Source organism: Meles meles, chromosome 15 (genome assembly GCF_922984935.1).
Source record: "Meles meles chromosome 15, mMelMel3.1 paternal haplotype, whole genome shotgun sequence".
In the NCBI taxonomy this organism is placed as follows: domain Eukaryota; kingdom Metazoa; phylum Chordata; class Mammalia; order Carnivora; family Mustelidae; genus Meles; species Meles meles.
This window is the reverse complement of record NC_060080.1, coordinates 36,945,600-36,965,842: the sequence shown is the minus strand read 5'-3', so window position 1 is coordinate 36,965,842 and position 20,243 is coordinate 36,945,600. Positions and strand designations below refer to the sequence as shown.

Here is a 20,243-nt window from a genome sequence, read left to right as displayed (position 1 = left end):
CCTACTTAAAAAAAAAAATGGGGTAGATGTATACAAGATGATATGGAACGATACATCTTAAACAAGAAGGTGAAGAGCAGTGTATACGTGTATGTATGTATTTCTGCATAATTATTATATACTTTTACAAAAAAAGATGTATCTATCTATGAGAGAGGGGGAGAGAGAGAGAGTGTGTGTGTGTGTGTGCGCGCGCACGTGCGAGCACACATGCACAATGGGGTGGGGCAAAGGAGAGAGTCGTAAGTAAACTCGGCACTGAGTTTGGAACCTGACTCAGGGTTTGATCTCATGACCATGAGATCATGACCTGAGCCAAAACCAAGAGTTGGGACGCCTAAGTGTGCCACCCATGTCTCCCAATTATTATGTACTTTTAAACAGAGAGGGAGAGTGGGGCACCTGGGTGGCTCAGTGGGTTAAAGCCTCTGCCTTCGGCTCAGGTCATGATCCCAGAGTCCTGGGATCAAGTCCCGCATCAGGCTCTCTGCTCAGTAGGGAGTCTGCTTCCTCCTCTCTCTCTCTCTGCCTGCCTCTCTGCCTACTTGTGATCGCTGTCTGTCAAATAAATAAATAAAATCTTTAAAAAAAAAAAAAAGAGAGGGAGAAACACACACACAGTATATAAAATTTTCAGTTCCCTAGAAGGGCATTCAAGAAACTTCACAGCCCTTTCCTTGGGGAAGAGGAGTGAGGCAAGGGCAGGTGGGCTTTCCCATCACATGCAGCCAATGGAACAACCTGAACATACGACTCAAGCTCCTTCTGATTTTGTTCCCACCTTTCTTTCCCTCCAATGTAAGCAGTATTAACCAAAATCAAATGCCTCAATGACCACCAAGGTATACCATGTTTTCCCCCACTACCTCAGAACATGTACATTCTTTCTCAGCTCAGCTTTTCATGGTTCTGCTTCTTTCCTTGAGGAAGATGCTGCTTTTCAAGGAGGCTTCCTCATCCCTCTTCGGTCTTCCCCCACACTTCCTAGTTCATACAAATCTTATTTCACTGTCTTGCATTATGTCTGTCTCCCTACTTGACTGTGTACTCCTTTAAAAGAGAGGACTTCTTTCTCAGTTTCTACAAATGGGTTTTTATTTGAACACAGGAGCAGTGATGAACAAATGCTTGCCAAACTTCCATTTTCCTATGTTAGGTACCTCTGATTGTTTGCTGATGGTCTCCACAAAAACATTATTACAATAAGGATAAGTGAAAAAAGGAAGCTCCAAAATGCATCATCAACCCAGCGTTCCATCCAATCCTGTAAGGACAGTTCAAACATGAAATGTTAATTTTTTGATAAACACAGATAGATTTCTCATTCAAACAGTGTACAACGACAAACATGAATGAAATCTTTCTAACCAGTCCGTCTTCCAAATCAGTACATGTTTTTTTTAACAAAATAAACTAAGAAGAGCTCTTTATCAAATTAACACAAATGCCTACTTCAGCCTTATAACTAACCAGATAAATAAAACCCTAACACAAATTATATACTAGAGCATCATAAAGAACTTCCCAAAATAGTATAATTAAAAATGAAAACTGTTTAAATAGGAAGATTATACTTACTGATTGACATTTTGCAATTCTAAATGTCTTGGTCGTCCACACCATAAACACTATAGAAGCTGAAACACACCAAAAAAGTCACCTTTGAAGGAACACGTAATACTGAAATAATTTATTATAATAAGAAAATTAAATAGCTTACCCAGTACGGCAAAGATCAGAGTATTTGTAAAGTGCCTGTATAAAGAAAATTTCACTGTGTTCTTTCTTAGTCTGAGAGTCTTCATAGTTTGTGCCAAACTTATAAATATGTGCAAAAAGTTAAGGAAAGACATTTTAAATAGTAACAAACAGTTTAAAAACAAAATAAGAATCTCCTACTACATTTCTAAAATTAGTACTGGTAAATATAGTTCCTGTAAAAACACAAAAAATATTACTTTAGCCAATATTGTATAACCACGATACTGATTTTATCACAAATCTTGCTTTACATTTTACCAATGTCTGAACTAACTAAATTCTGGGGAATACAAAAGGCAAGAAGCCCTATGATGTTCTCCTTCAATGCCCAGCTCCCAAAATACAGGATAGAGCAGTATATACACTAAGCAAGGAGCCCTCTTCCCCCTTAGGCCAGTGACTCTTACAGATCACATTATGACATGCCCTTAGGCTTGTGCCTTTGTCTCTGTTTCTTATTTTGTTCTTTCCAGTCTACTCTCTTTTTATCCTCTGAATGACCATAAGTAAGAAGGGAGGTCATCTATCAATTTCACTGTATAAATTGAAAAATGAAATATGTCAAATACAACAAATCTGGACTTGGGTCAGGAGAGAGACTACTGCAACAGGCAGAGGAGGTTTACTGCCATGGGGAGGATTTTCCAACTCTTAAGATCTGCAAAAGTCCCACTTGTCAGGCCAGAAAGGGCTTTGTTTTTGTAGGGAGGGTAAACAAGACTGGGAAGCAGGTGTGGGGAAGTGGGTGGTGTGACTGGGCGGCTGCTCAGGGAGTCACTTTCCCTGAGGTGTGCAGATTCTCAAGAGGGGCCACTGAGGAGGGCTGTGGTGGACAAAGGCTCAGGGACCTAGGGAGAGAGACCGCTTAGTCTGGTGCAGGGAGGGAGACTGCTTAGTTTGGCCAGATTTGTCAGTGGGGAAACAGGTCTGGCCTTGTCATTGGTAACAAGGGGGCATCTGGGAGTCTCATGTAAGTCCTATTGGACTTATGTCTCCTGTAAGTTCTTTGGAGTAAGTCTTTGCCTGGAACACAAAAGGGTGGGGGTTTTCTTAACCAGGGCTGTCTTCCAGGAGCAAAGGGTCAGGTAAAGCTCAACACTGTCAAGTATGAAGAATCAAAGAGAGGCTTCTCCACTGATTTCTTGGCAATGAAGCTGGGATTCAAGCCAGGGCTCTCTTTGTAAACGGGAGCTGCTTCTTCTGGAGCACACCACCAGCTTTGTTCCTGAACCGTACACCAAAAACAACAGAGTGGAGCAAAAGAACAGAAGCGGCAAACTTCGTATTTATGCCTATTTTAAATTTCAAATACTTCATGAATCAGAAACTTCATGGTAGTACTCACAAAACTGCTATTTAGTCTTTCTAAATGACCAGTGAGTTACATAAGAAGATCAATTTCTAAAATAACACAACACAACCAATTAAGGCTACTGTCCAAATTTATAAAAATGTAAATAATGCTGTATTCATTTAACATTATCAAGACAAATACTTTTTTTTTCAAAATTCTTGACTAAAATGAATTTTCTATGTTAAAAATATGGTCACACTGAATAATTCAAAAGCATTTCTGAGAGCTGAGGAATAAAAATATCAGAAGCAAATTCATTACTGCCTAAACCTCACCTTACCGAGATACAGTTAAATTTAAGTAAAGCTTAAATCATTTCTCCCCTTAAAGGAAAGTGGTGACAAAAGCAAACAGGCCTGGTTATCCTGAGGTGAGAAGCAACGGGAACGTGCTGCTGCAGTAGGAAAAGGATATCCACCAGCACAAGCCAGAGTCAAGGAGAGAGAGAGGGAGACTGGCCAGAAGCACAAGATCAGAGTCACTTGCCTGCAGCAAAACAGCACAAAATTAAAACAAGCAGGAAAAAAAGAGGAAGGGGGCTTCATGAGAAAAGCAATGTTTTACTTCAGAACCAGACTGTTACAGGATAGCTATGTTAGCTTCATCGAGCAAAAGCAGGGTCGTCACGCAAGCGCTCAGTTCTGTATGTAGACCTGCTTCTTTTGCTCGCCATTTGTAACCATTTAAGAAATCTACTCCCTGTCAAATAGTCATCTAAAAGCAAACATAGGAAAATCAGGTGCCAGCTGAAATGGACAAAGTTTCTTCATCTCACCATGAAACACTAACCAAGATAATTTTAATTTCTGGATTTCTTTATGACTCTCATTTCAAACTGCTTAATTAAAAATATTGATCATTAAGCAAACTAAATCTTTTCCTTGTTTCTCTTATCTCCCCATTCCAATTTGGCGCATTATGTGTTGGAATGGTCCAAAGTTAACACTGCCCATAAAGGTGATAAATTACCCTCATTCAAATCTCAACAGAATTGGGCCTTTAGAGCTGCTTGTCTGTGGAAGTTCCTGCCAAGCTGCATTACTGTTTTTTCCCAGTGAACTACCTTGTGGATGGTTAAGAACAAATCTTTGAAATACGTATCAGTAAATTACCAGGAAAAAAGATAATACAGATTTTTAAAAAATGCCATGTCTATAGCTCAGTTAGTTAACTGAAAAACATACTCACTAACTTCTTAAAGGTTCCAAACATATATACTTTCTGAGACAATTCCGGATTAAGCAGATATCTTAAGCTCACTTTCTAAATGCACAATGACAGAAGGGAGGAAGTGAAGATCTGGAGCTGGCAATGCTGAGACTAGCAGCTAGGTTCACCTTCACCACGATTCAGCCCATCCTGTTGGCACGTAAGTTCATCCTACATGCCCCTTCTCCTCAGGTCAGCCAAGCATCCCTAACGAGTGATGCGACTATTGCCACATCAGGAACCAGGGCCCCTGGGGATTAGCTCTCACGGCCAGAGCACGGTCTTGGGCAGAACTGAGCAAAGCAGTTCACCTTTTTTAACAGCTCAGTGTCTTTAAATGTGTTTTCACATGGAAAATATAAAAATTACATTACTGTAAGTTTAGTATCATTCTTGGAAAAGATGTATTTAAGTGTAATTTTTTTCAACAAACTTGGATTCTAAACTAGTAGCTTCAAACAGAAGTAGAACAGATTTTTAAGCAAGTTTGGTCAGAAACAACTCTTTAAATCAGGTATTATTTCTTAACTAGATACTCCTCAGACAGTAGGGAATCCATGGATATAATTTTGGACGTTTTTAAATGCCCCACTGCAGGCAAAACTTTTGTGGGGTGTGTGTTTCTGATCTTGTGAAAAGAGGCTCCCCAGCTTTCATTCGACTTTCAAAGGCATCTTTGGTCCCAGTACTCAAACAAGGCTAAGAACCACTGCTTTAGAGAGTAGGTATGGTAAATTAAAAGGCTTTTTTCTTTTGTTTTTAACTTGGAAGCACACTAAAAATTCACAAACGGAGAGTTTAAAGAGCAGACAGACTGGGTTTGGAAGAAACCACCACAGGGGACTCAAAAAGGCCATGTCTGTTAGCATGCCTGCAGAAAGGGGGGCTTTCTTGCAGAGGAGGAACACAGGCAAACTCAAGCCCTCTGGCCTTCCTGCGAGAGGTAAAGATGAGAAAATGGAAAGAAATTACAAGGAAACAAAAGGACAGTTAATATTAAAAGCAAAAAGGCAAGTATCGAAGACAATGGAAACAAACAAAAAACTTGGTAAAAATAAAATCTATCTATAGAAAAGAGTTTCAAAAAGGATGTAAATGCAGAAGAAAGAGATAAAAATAATGTTCTGGGATATGCGTAACACTGCATTCTGCTCTGACCAGGTCACAGTTTCTTTAGAGTTCCTCCCATTTCCTCGAATGCGAATTAGAGGGCTCTGCCTCAGAGTTAAACAGACTCTACTGGCGTCACTGAAGCAGCGAGGAGGGTCCTCAAGGTTACCAGGCATCTAAAACTTCTCCTGCAGTAACATGCCGTCTGCCTCACCAGCGTCACTGAGGCTGCTCTCTTGCTGTCCCATTGTGACCCCTAGAATGACCAAAGCCACGTATACCCTGGCAGTTCATCTCTCTGTAGTACTGGCCACTGCTGACCACCCCTCTTTACCAAAGCTTCACTCCAGGACAATTTCTAGGATCTTCTACTTCCCTCCACCCGGGTGTTTCTTCCATGCATGTTTCCACCCCCACTGGGCACCATCCTGGTCCTCTCCTCTCTCACTGGTCTATGTGTTCTTGGGTCACTTCCATGGGCTGCAACCTTCTTTCACATGAAGATGACCTCCAACATTAATCACCAGTTCCAATTCCTCTTACAAACCCAGACAGGGATTTCCAACTCTCTGCTTAACACTAATGCCTTAGGCAGCTCACACTTCATCCATCATGGTCCCTTCCCTAAGTTCATTGCCTTGGGGATGGCAACACTGTCCCCAGCCACCCACTGAGACAGCAAGACCTCTCTGGAGCTCTCTTCCTTCTTTTCCCACCCATTTCTACTAAGTCTATCATCTGGAGTCTTTTTTCCATTCCCTCTGCCCTACTTTTAACACTTAACATCTCTTTTTTGGACTACTGCAAATGGCTCTTTATCAGACTTCCTATCTCTAGACTCTAGGATCTCCTTTTACAGGTCATTTTTACATTTTTATTTATATAAGATTTTAAATTACTTCTATATCCAACATGGGGTACGGACTTACAACCCTGAGATCCAGAGTTGCATGCTGCATGCTCTTGGGGCACCAGGGTGGCTAAGTTGTTAAGTATCTGCCTTTGGCTCAGGTCATGATCCTAGGATCCTGGCATCAAGTTCTGCACCAGGTTCCCTGCTCAGTGGGGAGCCTGTTTCTCCCTCTGCTCCTCCCCCTGCTTGTGCGCTCACTCTCTCTGTCAAATAAATAAAATCTTTAAAAAAACAAAAAAAGTTGAACACTCTTCCAACTGCGCCAGCCAGGTGCCCCTTCCAGGTCATTTTTAAATGTCATTCTTGAGTTCTTTCTAACACAGATTTCACCATGCTGCTCACCTGGGCAGCTTTGATTTCCCTTTCCTTTCTTCCCACAGAAAGAACATAAGACTCTTGAGCACGTCATTCTATCTTTCCCTTCTGGCCCCGCCTTCCATGGTTCTCCCACATACATCCACTTATAGATAAGCTACTCTGGGACTTTCTATCACTGCCCCCATATTTTCGTGCTTCAACTATTTGTTTCCCTCTATTCTTCCCAGGATGCCTTTCCCCAATTCTTTTTCCCAATCTGTTCCCTCGGTCACAATTTAGTGTCACCACCTCTGTGAAGTCTTCCCTGATTTTTGCACTACAATTACTTTCTCTTTCCTCTTGTTTGCACAGCACCTCTTTAAAATGGCAATTACTATTGCTATATTGCTCCAAGTTATATGTTTGTCTTCCCTCCCAGAGTGTGAATTCCTTAAGCACAGGGACAATACCTTTTTCTTCTCTGCCTCCTCAGCACAGGGCACACAGTGAGTACTTAAGTTTGCTGAACTAACAGAAAAAATAAAAGATATTCTTTGTTTGGGGAATGATTGCTTTTTCACCTTTAACTAAATTCCTATACTGAGATTAAAAATAATGTATACCTACATTTCTTTCTATTATTATAAATACAAACTGAAAGTAACCTGATTTTAATGATACAGCAAGCTACTTTAGGACATGGTAAAGGATATGAACCATACAAAAATGGAGTCAATAACTGCCAAAATAATGTCACCAAAAATAACAGCTAAATGGTTAGAACCCTGAAAGATAAAAATGGAGGAAAAACCTGAATGTAAACATTTCATTGTATCATAGAAATTATATGAAAAAGAAAAACAATTTAGTTCATCTCATCCCTTTATAAAAGTCACATAAAAGTTTTATCCCTAGTAAAATTTGTGTCTAAGCACATGGAAATTTTTGTTTTGGCAGCAACATCTACCTATTCAATCATAATGTAAAATTGTATTATGAAATGGCAAGTAAAACGTGTCATGTCCCCCGCCCCACTTAGGTCAATTTCAATCTCTCCCCTCTCCACACCAAACCTACAGCCAGGGCCACTAATGAAGTGGACTCCTGATCTTTCCTACTATCCGTGAAGGGATATGAAAAAAAGGAAGTGTGGAATGGTAAAAACAAACCATAGGTGAGACACTTTGATCACAAGTTGACAGAAAATCATATTTAAAAATTATATTGAAGATGCTGGCTATGTAGAATGTTAAAGAAATACAATGTGTGTGTGTGTGTGTGTGTGTGTGTGTGTGTATATATATATATGTATGTGGGATATTTATCTTTTTTCTTTCTAGCAAAGACTAGTTCCTGTAAATTATATACACAAATGCGAAGCTCTTCACTAGTGTGTAAAAGTAAAAATAAATGTACCTTTCAAAGAGTCAAAGATGGAAAGTGCAGGTGTATTTAGTATAGAAGGCATAACAGATAACAGAAAGAAGGAGAACGAAGCTTTTAACAAATTGAACAAATGGCCTGCTTCAAGATCAAAATATGTGAAGTAAACTGCACATAAAAGCTGCAACATAAGATCATTCACTCTGTGCAGTGATCTAATTTACACATCTAGTCCAAAAAACATTTTGGGTAAAAATTACTAGATCTTTGAATAAAGGAAAATATAATAGGCTGATTAATTACTCAGTTGTCAACCATACTATTAAGAAAAACGGAGAGCTAGAAATCTAGGGGTTTTCCCAGATATAAATGTTCTGCCTCCTCTTAGAGAGTAAAGCATTGCAGCCCACATTGCCTGAGTCATTTCCCCCTGGATGCTACCTTCTCGTGGTTCTTTCAAGAAGAGAGTCCACTGAATCCCCACACACGGAGTCCCCGAGAGCCGAATACTTATAACCAAATGAGACTTCAGAGTGATGCGCTGTAATGTCTGCATGTGTGAAGGGTACAGTTAATTCTGTTCCCTTCCACGTGTTCAGACCAAGGGTTAAGGAAGAAATGAATGCGTTCAGACTTCATAGTGACAAAGACAAATGTTCTTTATAAAGAATAACCGTGAGCGTTTTTGAGATGGAACCAATTCCTGAGCTGACATCGAGTGGTGCCTTCATAATCAGTCAGACTTTAAGAAGTGCTCTGTCTGGACTTTGACTACTTTCAGGAAGTATTTAAAAAGGGAAATATTCCTTAGGGGCAACAGAAAGCTCAAATTGGGCCTTTTTCATAGATGTCCTATCTTTAAAAGTTCAAATCAGGGGATAGAAAGTAAAACCATATTTCATAGCAACAACAAAAAGGGATGGAAGTGGAATTACGCGGTTTTTACCCCAATAACTCTCATCACGCCTTCAATAGCTGCGAAGATAAAGTAAAGAATCCCCAGTCCGACCACCCGGTGCATGACTGTTCCTAAACGGGGCCTGGAATGAGGAAGAGAAAACAGGAAAAAAAAGAAAAAGAAAAAGCACCGGTAAGTAAAATGCATCTGAATACAATAATTGGTCCCATTTCCAACATAGAGAAGTCATCATCTAGTCAGATCAGTCTGCTCCCCCATCCAGCCTCTGCTTCCTTGGTTTTTAAAAAAGTAGTCTATTTCCCAGGAACGGGGCACAAACAGGCTTAGGAGAAACAGGCCTCCTGCTCTAGGCCTAGAAGCTGTACTGATGCCCACGAAGCAACATGCTGAGGCCGCCCAGGTGCCAGAGGATTAGCATAACCAGGTCCTCACTGCACCGGCTGGAAGAGGGGCTTGAGGAAAACTAGGAGGCTAAGAACCAACTTGTAAATGTCCCTGGCAGAAACAGTAACTTAATTCTTTCATGAACATTACTTAAAAACTGTTCTGGGATATGTTTTGTTAGATAATCCACTGATTTTTCTGACTTGGGCAGAAAAAGGAACAGGAGTATTAGGCGACTGAATTCTATTCCCTTTCTTCTCTCAATCCCCAAACAAAAGGGCTAACACACTGTAGCTTCCATTCTTAACACTGAAAAAATTAAAATAACATTTTTGATTCTTTAAAAATATCAATGATTTGGGAAAATGCAAAGACGGTGATTTTTGTGATGAGCAATTTGAAAAGAGAACTGAAATTTCATGAAATCTGCAAATCAGAGAACAAACGTTTCAGCTCAAAAACCCTCTAGCCAGAGTAATTCGAAGAAAAAACTAATTTTGGAAAAATACTTAAATGTAGTCACTTTAAAACAAAATCCAGGGGCGCCTGGGTGGCTGAGTGGGTTAAAGCCTCTGCCTTCAGCTCAGGTCATGATCCCAGGGTTCTGGGATTGAGCCCTGCATTGGGCTCTCTGCTCAGCAGGGAGCCTGCTTCCCTTCCTCTTTCTCTGCCTGCTTGTGATCTCTTTCAAATAAAAATAAATATAATCTTTAAAAACAAAAAAAAAAAAACCCCACAAAATCCAACTAAAAATTCAACTACTAGCCATAGCTTATATTTAAGACTCTGTATCTGATTTAGTTCACCTAAATTCTGACTCATTACAGTCCCCTAACTGGAACCTTCCACCTGCGAGAACCATGAGTGCTCTAAAGTTCATAACTAGACCTGTGGGTTGTATAAGATTTCACACGAGGACTCTGTGTTCTGTGTACTGGATTAAGGCCAGAAACAAACAAATCTCTCAAGACCCCAAAAAGCATTTGAGAAGGAATCTCAATAAATACCCAATGGAAAGAAGGTTTCCTGGCCAAAATCTTCCTAACTACATCAATCTCAAGCTCACAAGTATATGTGTGTGCATTCAGTGCATATTTACTGAGGGCCTACTATGTGCCAGGAACTACACTGGGGCCTTAAGCAGCAGGACACAAGACAGGCAAAGCTCCTATTCCGCAGAAGTCACCTCAAACTGGGGAAAGAGACAACAAATCCTAATATATGCATCAAAGCAGTGCTGTAAGAGGGGTGAGGGTCCAAGTGGCCGAGGGTATGCACCCCATTGGGAATCCTGACAGCGCTAGCCTTCCTGGAGAGGATGGTGAGCAGAGGCAAGAGTGAGGAAGCAAACCACGCCCAGGATCCAGGGGAAGACACTTACAGGCAGAGGCCTTTACTGCACCGTGGGAAGTGTCTGTTGTGTTTAAGGAACAGCAACAGCAAGAAAGCAAGCTGGACACAGCAGAGTGTTCAAAAAGGGAGAATGGCAGGAGGTGAAGTCAGCCATAAGAATAAGAAACCACAGAAGGGAATTGGGTTTATTAAGCAAGATGGGCAAAAAAGTAATGAGATCTTCGTTATGTTTATAAAGGATCATCTTGGCTGATGCTGTGTCTGAAAAGACTGACCAGAGACCAGGGCAGATGCAGGGAAACCAGTTAGGAGGGTACTCAAGTCATCTAGGGAGAGACGATGGTGTTTGGAACCAGGGTGGTGGCTGCAGAAAGGAGGGGTGGGTTCACTCTGGGTGTGCCCTGACATTAGAGCCAAGAAACTGGATGAGCGTGCCCCAGGAACGTGAGTCGCTGGAACAGAGGTCTGGGGCCTGAGCCTGGAGCACTTCAGTGCTGGAGTTCAGGAAGACAGAGTCCAGCAGGGAATCTGGGGAGGAGGAGCCAGGGCTCTAAGACTCAAACTGCCACAGGGTCCTTGCACAAAGGCTGAGCAAGGCCATGTGGTTTGGCAACAGAGGTCCAGGTGATTGACAAGAGCAGTCTTGATGGAGGAGTTGAGGCAAAAACCTCACTAGGGTATGTTCAGAAGAAAATGAGGGAAGTTGAAGTGGCAAGTACAGACAATGCATCTGAGAAATGATGGGATGAAGAGAAATGAAGGGGAAGCAGAGGAGAGGGCCAGCTGGGATTGGGGGAGGTTTGCTTCGGAAGATGACCAAAATAACAGCATGCTGATGGCAGTGACACCCCTCAGGAAAACGGATGACCCCGGAGGAAACACAGCCGGCTGCTAGAGCAGCCGCCGGACACATGAGAGGTGATGGAATCCAGAGCACAAGGGCAGGGGCAGGACTTAACCACTGCCTTTCAAGAGGAGGAAAACGCTATACATGGTCCAGATGTGGGGGGACGGCACAGATTTGGTGGCAGGAATGCACTGAACTCCCTTCTGATGGTTTCCATTTCCTTGGGGGAGTAAAGAACCAAGATCAGCTAAGATGGACATGGGTAGGGAGTCCGAGACTAGACGGGAGAGAAGGGGGTAAAACAGTCTTCTGTAGAGTGGGAAAGGGACTTCCAACTGGCAAGAGGATCTAGAAACTGCCAGGGGGACTAAGGGCACACTTAAGAGTTCTGGGTTATGAAGAAGGGAAATGAGCCCCCACTGTGGTCAGGCAGATTCTGCTGCTCAGGTATGAGCCTAAGGCTCAAGGGAGGCCAACAAGGAGAAAGGCAGAGGGCTTTAGGTGTACGTGCGTATTCAGCACCCTGTAGGAGGTGCGCATCCTCAATGGAGGATGGCAGGATCAACAGGTCAGAAGCCACACTAGGATCAAAGAATGAAGGGGGCTGATCTGTCCGGAAAAGTAAATGGGAAACAGAGAAGATGACAGCTGAAAAGAGGATTAACATTTGCAATGATAAAGAGGGTACAGTTAAATATAATAATAAAGTCTAGAAAGTGGAGTGGGAATCATAACTGAGGTGAGGGGACAGGTGAGAGCAGCTGGGGTGGGGAGGTGAGATCGGGTCACTCACAGGAGCACCCACACGGATACGAAATCACAGGGAATTCTGGCACATGAAGCGCTGAGAAACACAGAGAAGCAAGTACTTGGACAGTTAAGCGATGAGGGCAGAAATCTGGAACTTGAAAGGCAACTGCAGTAGGAAGATAAAGCAGGTGCTCCAGTTTGAAAGCTTGAGCTTCTGGGAATTGGAGAGCTTTAAAGAAGGAGAACGGTCCAAACAAAAGGGCAGCGAGGATGAAGAGGACAAGTTCTTCCGTGGTCATTCCCAGTGACTCATGGGCATGGGAAAGAAAAGATGGGGCCCAAGAGGGTCTGGAAGAAGCAGGGTCCTGCCTGGATGGCCAGGTTTTAGTCTGAAATCTGCTGACCTGTTTAGTCCTCTCTCCCTTACAATACTCAAATACAATTATAAAAGCATAATTTGGGGTGACTGGGTGGCTTAGTCAGTTGAGCGTCCAACTCTTGATCTCAGCTCAGGTCTTGATCTTGAGGTCGTGAGTTCAAGCCACACGTGGGGCTCCATGCATGGAGCTCCATGCTCCAAAAAAAGCATAACTATGTGTCTAGGAAAGAGAAAATGGTTTGAACTTTAAGAATCATTTAAAATTTTCCTATCCTTAAAGTTGATGACTTATTCATCTAACTATAAAAAGCCACTGGAGGGGCGCCTGGGTGGCTCAGTGGGTTAAACCTCTGCCTTTGGCTCAGGTCATGATCTCAGGGTCCTGGGATCGAGCCCCGCGAGCCCTGAATCGGGCTCTCTGCTCAGCGGGGAGTCTGCTTCCCCCTCTCTCTCTGCCTGGCTCTCTGCCTGCTTGTGATCTTTCTCTCTCTGTCAAATAAATAAATAAAATCTTTAAAAAAAAAAAAGCCACTGAAATTCAAATTCAAGATCTTTATCTGAGGACAGCGTAAAGTGTTTAGTACATGGAAATCCCTTAAAAACACGTTTTTGCAGGTATTTCCCTAGGGGGTTTGTAGGATGATACTGAGAAGTGTCCAGTTTCACAGACTCATAATGTAGATGGGAGGAGTCACAAGACTGGAAGCTCAGTATCTTTCCAACATGCCAGTACTTACTTCACAATGCCGTAGCCCAGACTCACGATGATCACGAGGAGGCGAGCCAATGTCCTTTTAACTGCAGATATCAACTCCGCAAATATCAATAAACCTTGGGCTGCGGAGAAGAAAGAAAAGAATTCACTCTGTATACATCTAGAGGCTTGCCACCAAAATTCTAAATATGTACTGTGTATAACTACACTCGGACCCCAGATGAGCTGGCCATATTTGCTTTAAAGGTCAACTAATCCATCTGATGTTTGAAAGCCTCAGTGGAGGGGAATTTGTTACTCCTGGAGAATTTACTGACCCCGTATTTGCCAGCACTATTGGGCACCGCTTGCATACATCAATCTAAAAGCTGTCTCCCTCAATTTCCCTCTGTTCTTGTTCTTCCCGTTGAGGCTACAAAGAACTATATCACTCTTTCTGTCCTGCGTATATTTGAAAACCATAAGGTCCTCTAGAACTTTCTTTTCTCCAAGTTGCCTTCATCATTTATTCACTTATGCTCCTACTGTGTAACTATAATGGAAAAGAGACACCATGATCACTGCCCTCATGAAGATTATATTCTGGCTAGGAACAAGTAAACAGACACAACTCAGCATAGTGAGTGCTACAGGCAACACAGTATGTCCCAGGACTGTGAAGAAGCCAACCTAATCCATACCTGAGGGAGGTACAAGTAGGTTCTCAGAAAAAGTAATATCTAAGTCAGGATTTCAAGGCCTAGTAAAAATTAACTATTTGGGGGAAATAAGGGAGAAAGCAAAATTAATGGTACATGAAAAGGCATGGAGGAGAAAAGAGGAAAAGTAAAACATACTGCAAGAAGTCAAAGTTCAGGATGTCTGCAGTACAGTGCAATGAGGGACATCAAGAAAAAAGGTGGTCAGAGAGGCAGGGATAATCACACAGGGTTTTTAGGCCATGTTATGAGTCTGGACTTTATGCTAAGGGCAGTGGGAAGTCAGTCACAGTTAACAAGGGAGTAAAAAAGGAACTGGTAAACTATAGCCCATAGGCCAAATCTGGCCCTACATCTGCCTTTGTAAATAAAGTTTTATTGGGACATAGCCATGCCCACTTGTTTACATGTTGACTGTGGCTGTTTTTGTGCTATAACGGCAGCTGACTAGTTGAAACAGAGACTGATGGCCCATAAAGTCAAAAATATTTACTATATGGCTTTTGCAAAGGAAGTCTGCTGACTCTTGGAATAAAACTGACCACTTCATTTTATCAAGAGTGCTCTATTTAATGGCTTGGAAAGGAACTGGGTGACAGGCAAGGAAAATGCTAAGGAGGCTATTCCAGAAATCTAGGTAAGAGATGATGAGAGCACAGTGCTGGCAGGGAAGACAAAAAAAACAAGACAGACATTCAGAAACTAGTAGTAAATCCACCTACTTATTTTTGTTTTCAGCTCACAATTCTCCAACTTACCCACAAGGAATCATAAGAGACCTTATCAAATGCTTTGTAGACAGATGTGGAACTAGAGGGAAAGGAAGAGGGTGGCAAGAGGATAGAGCCAAGGTTGACTGGCTCAGCCAGTCTAGGTTTGGACTACAGTGAGTCAAGTACAAGGGCAGAAAAGTTGGGTTCCTTTTCTGCCACACAGAGACTGAGAAGTCTGTAAGGCATTCAGAAGAGTTAGCAGGTGACCAGCTACTAGGTCTGCAGCTCAGGACAGACATCGGGCCAGGAGATTAAACTTCAGGAGGAAAACAACGGCTGAGCCCTCCAAGACAGCATGTGGAATGTGAAGAGATCTAGGATGACAAATGGTTAAGGGTGGCATGTTTTCAAATTCCTTCATGAGTCGCTCAGTCTGCACTATTTCCCCCTTGGAAGAAAGCGATTATATAATCTTCCTGGTACAGCTGGACCTGCCAAACAAGAACCTCCACGTCTTCACTGCTAGTCCTCCTGCTGTTACCAAGGTTGTAGGAGCTAGTGGGAGGCAACCATCGTATAATCGCCAGTGCTGAGTTTATTCTTCTTCAGCTTCAACCTTTAAATCCTTTAAACTTTCCCATTTGTTCTTCTGTGATTTGTACTTCAACCCCAAGATCAAGGTCTTGCCTATTAAGTTTCACCTTTCCATTCAGGATACCAAAACTCTTTGATCCTTCAAATACTTCCAGGTGAGAAGGGTCCATCTAAAATTATTGTCTATACTCCCAGTATTAACAACTCTGCCAATGTCACACTGTCCACGCAATTTTAGCGAGTATTCTCTGCATATGCATAGGTCTGCAAGGAACATTAAGTGGATCATAAGGAGAAACCAGCAACAAGGTCTGAAACCTGTGAGGCAGACATTATTCAAAACCTCCTTCAAACCCGGTGGTTCTCCATCCCGGATGTGCACACTACAATCACATGGGAAGCCTCTCAACAGAACCAATTCATAGGCCTACGCCAACCACAGCCTCTGGCCCTCGTATGGTCTTAAGGTTCTTCAGTGATGCTTATGTGCACCCAGGGATGAGAACCATTGCTCCAGACCAGTGCTGTCCAACAGGAGTTTCTGGGATGATGGCAATGTTCTACATCTGCGCTGTCCAATAAAGTAATCACTGGCCATGTGTGGCTACTGAGCATCTGAAATGCAGCTAGGACAACTGAGGAAGTGAGCTGCTATTTTAATTTCAAACACCCAGATGTGGTCTGTAGCTACCACACTGGACAACACGGCTCTACACTGACAAAATGCTGATGGGTAGTTACGTGCACGAACCTCTTACACATGGTCGCACAGCCAGCCAGTTTTCAGCTCACATTTCTCTACCTTGTCCACAAGAAATCACAGTTGTCAAATACTCTGAGGAAGTCCAGCAGCACAAAGGGAGTCAATGTGACGCGACCTATCCTTAAGGTCCCCGTGTTGGGTCCAACAATCACCATTTCCTGTCCCTGCAGCGCTTTTTCCAAAGTCTATCCTTCCAGGATCAGTGCTAAGCAAGACAGCCTGGGCTACAGGCTTCCTTCCCACTTGGGAAAATGAGAAACAGCAGGAGCCCTGCGGTCTTCTGGCACCTCTCCTTTTCACAGGACTCCTCAAAGACACCGACAGCAGCCTGTGGTTTCTCTTCCAAGGCCTTCTTGTGTCATCTCAGAAAGAAGGCTTCAAGTCCCCGAGGATGGCAAGTGACCTTTCATCCCTTCACGTATCTTAGTCTGCCACTCCTCACTGACGTTCAGGCCACACTGTACCTTCCCTAGACAAGAGATGACAACCACTAAAAGCAAAGGACCTCAACTGCCTTACTTAACGTTCAAGAATGCTCTCCCCGGGGCGCTTGGGTGGCTCAGTTGGTTAAGCGACTGCCTTCAGCTCAGGTCATGGTCCCAGAGTCCTGGGATCGGGTCCCACATGGGGCTCCCTGCTCCTTGGAGAGTCTGCTTCTCCCTCTGATTTTCTCCCCTCTCATGCTCTCTCTCTCAAATAAATAAATAAAATCTTAAAAAAAAAAAAAAAAAAAAAGAATGCTCTCCCCGCCAACCATGAGTGGCAGCCTCACCCCTTCTAGTTCGGTTCAGAGCAAACACACACACACACACGCAAACAGCACTAAAACTTTTCATGGTATAAAAAGACCTCTAATATGCCTCCCTGGATATTTGTCCCTTCTTTCTTCTCTTGTACACATCCTTTCATTTTGGGACACTATAAGTATTCCCCAATACAAAGAAAGCAGTATAATAAACTCCTATGTACCCAATACTCAGCTTCAAAAATTATCAACATCATGCCAAATCCATTTCATCTATACTCCAACTTACTCTTCTTTTTTTTCTGGAGTATTACAAAAATAAATAGTAGACATAAAGACACCCTATGAAAGTCAGTACAAAGATTATTTTAATGGATCACTCAGAAGCACATTCCTAAGAGCTTTCAAACCTTTCGAGCTACCTCCCTTTCCAAAGTTTCGGTGATGCACCTGTACCTTTACTTCTCTGGCCTTTTCACATGCTACCTTCTAGAAATCTGACGCACACATCTGAGATGCCCAACTCCCTGCCCTCCTTAAGTAAACTGTGTGGGGCCTCCAATGGTCACGTGAGGTTCTCTGTGACAGTGAGGAGACAGAGAACACTAGATGACTGCAGGCACCATCTATCCCCACACTACTGATTTTACTCCCTGGGGTCCAATTTTCCTTCTTTTCTTTTGTGGAGGAGACAAGAGAAGAAAGAATATGGGAAAAACACAGAGAAATATATTAAAAGGATTAGTAGCACCTAAAGTGCCCCTGTCTGGAACTTCTGCTGTTTTAAGTCAATCACTGGAATGGGAGCTTTCTTCTCCCCAGGAGGAAAGTGAAGGAGCAGGGGAACAGAAAATGAGGACAGCTCATCTACTAGCCTAGATCAGAGCCCCACTCTGACATTTCCTTCATGGCTCTTGTCCGCTTCATCTCTAATGTGACTGTTTCCAAACCACTGTACAAAGGAGGCCTCCCACAGCTCTTCTCACAAATGCTAGGGGTTTCCTGGATCGTACTGCATTCACAAAGAGAGTCACAGCTTACTTGATAGCCCAGTGCTGCTGATGTTTTGATATTCAGAATAAAAAACTGCTTTTTCAAGCATTCCCAGGAAAATAACAGCTGCGATCCAGAACTGAATTCTTAATATATCTTTCCAATAACAGGCAGACCACATCAGCCAGAGTACGCCATATAAAATATAAACGATACACATCACCATGTAAAACTGTAGGAAGAAAAGCAATTTAGTCAATTAAGGCTTGTGATCATTTGAAAATGGACACTTCTTCATTCAAGTTATCTAATCTTTTATTTTCCTGTCACTCTGGAATCAGAAATAGAGTGTATGCCAAAGCATTAGCTACTAAAGGATACTATCACGAGCCCTTTAAATTGTTAACATTACCAATTAGGATTAAAAAATCATTTTTTAAAAAGGAAAAATGATAAGAAATACTCACAATCATCAGAGGCCAATCTGATGCAGAAATATATCCATGAGGCCCAATCATAGAAAGAGAAACTGGTGAAGATGCGGATAAAGAAAATAAAGAATTAAATGACCCATTACATTTTAAATGTAAGCTCATTTCCCAGAAGGCTCTAAGAGCACAACTGAGCTAACAAGTGCTGAATTTTTACTTAGCACACACAAAATGCCGGATAATTACTAGTCACTGGCACGTTAGCTCATCAAGATACCTTTACTTGTATACATGCTGGTGTCAAACTGGGCCAAGTCTGATCTTAGGCAGACAGCAGAGCCATACTGGCCTTTGACTGGCCCCATGCTGAGTCACTGACCTCACTGAGGACTCCATCTTCCTTAATGTAACTTGGGATAAAGTACCGGACTCAAGCATCTGGTTGGGATTGTTGTATAAGACAACAATAATAAGCGGGGTGCCAAACACAGAACCAAACTGTCTCAGTAACTGCTCCAGTTACTAACTGGTGGGGTCTTCAAACTGCCTGCTGGTATCGGGAAGAGACATAATACCTGGGAAGGTGAGAGGAACACACAGTCTAGGTGGCAGATTGGCCCCAATGTCCCTGGCTCTCTTCTCTGGCCCCTTATGTCATCTCTAGGAAAGGCCCAACTTCCCATTCTTCCAGAGCAGCCACCTCCACCGGCTTCCCCTGTCATACACCAGTTCTCTGCCTCCTCTGAAGCAATGCCTGTGTCCGCTCAGTACTTTCTGCCTCCCCACTGGACTGAGCAACTCTTAAAGACAAAGACTATCTTCACCTCTGTGCTCCTAGTGGATGAACTTGAGCAGTCTGCAAATGCCTAGGACCTTCACATGCTATTGACTACTACTGGTCCAGCAGACACTCACTCTAGAAAATGATAGCCAAGGGATGCCTGAGTGGTTCAGTTGGTTAACCATCTGTCTTCAGCTCAGGTCATGATCCCAGGGTCAACTGCCTTACTTAACGTTCAAGAATACTCTCCTCGCCAACCATGAATGGCAGCCTCACCCCTTCTAGTTCGGTTCAGAGCAAACACACACATGCAAACACACATACACACACACACAAATAGTACTAAAACTTTTCATGGTATAAAAAGACCTCTAATATGCCTCCCTGGATATTTGTCCCTTCTTTCTTCTCTTGTACACATCCTTTCATTTTGGGATATTATAAATATTCCCCAATATAAAGAAAGCAGTATAATCAACTCCTATGTACCCAATACTCAGCTTCAATAATTATCAATGTTATTTAAAATAAACAGATTATTTATTTTTGTTATTAACAGAAATAATTTTTTTTTTTAATTTTATGTATTCATTTGAGAGAGAGACAGAGACAAAGACAGAAAAAGCACAAGCAGGGGGAAAGGCAGAGGGAGAAGCAGGCTCCCTGCTGAGCAGAGAGCCCAATGCAGGGCTCAATCTCAGGACCCTGAGACCATGACCTGAGCTGAAAGAAAAGGCTTAACCCACTGAGACACCCAGGCACCCCTTGAGCGACATTTTTAAGAAAAAAATGTAGATTTGGGTCAACGACAAAAATACAGAATACAGTAAAAGCAGACAGCAAAAATGCATGCAGTTTAACCGTACCATTCAAATTCCATCTTGCGTCTGTTTTTTCCGTTTTGATAGAAACAATAAAGAAATGAAACCCATCTCGCTGTGTTCTGGCTACAACATCCTGAAACGGGGAAAAAAATCCTTTATGTTATTTTTAAAAAACTGCTATATAAGCTACAGTTAAGCAACTGTCCACCACATTTTAAAACAACTTTTAGTAATTCAATGGGGTTACTTTTTACTGTTTTAAAACAACAGAAAGAAATGGTAGACAGTGGAAGGATAGCAGACTGTGGAAGGGTTGCCCCTTTACTT

At 42.5% G+C, this 20,243-nt stretch overlaps 1 protein-coding gene across 3 annotated transcripts in view; it reads right to left on the bottom strand.

The window, feature by feature from the left end:
- Positions 1–20,243, bottom strand: part of TMEM87B (transmembrane protein 87B) — a 51,949-nt gene that overhangs the window by 14,300 nt on the left and 17,406 nt on the right. Inside the window, exons 6-14 of one of the 3 annotated variants that reach the window (XM_045979308.1) lie at positions 19,959–20,049; positions 18,348–18,409; positions 17,929–18,112; positions 13,397–13,496; positions 8,974–9,067; positions 7,358–7,429; positions 1,721–1,829; positions 1,579–1,637; positions 1,161–1,264 (exon numbers count right to left, since the gene is read on the bottom strand). In XM_045979308.1, the coding sequence (XP_045835264.1) occupies positions 1,161–1,264; positions 1,579–1,637; positions 1,721–1,829; positions 7,358–7,429; positions 8,974–9,067; positions 13,397–13,496; positions 17,929–18,112; positions 18,348–18,409; positions 19,959–20,049 (875 nt within the window). Of the gene's footprint in view, positions 1–1,160; positions 1,265–1,578; positions 1,638–1,720; positions 1,830–3,529; positions 3,602–7,357; positions 7,430–8,973; positions 9,068–13,396; positions 13,497–17,928; positions 18,113–18,347; positions 18,410–19,958; positions 20,050–20,243 lie in introns of all 3 variants that reach the window. The other 2 variants (XM_045979309.1, XM_045979310.1) reach the window with 2 other exon arrangements.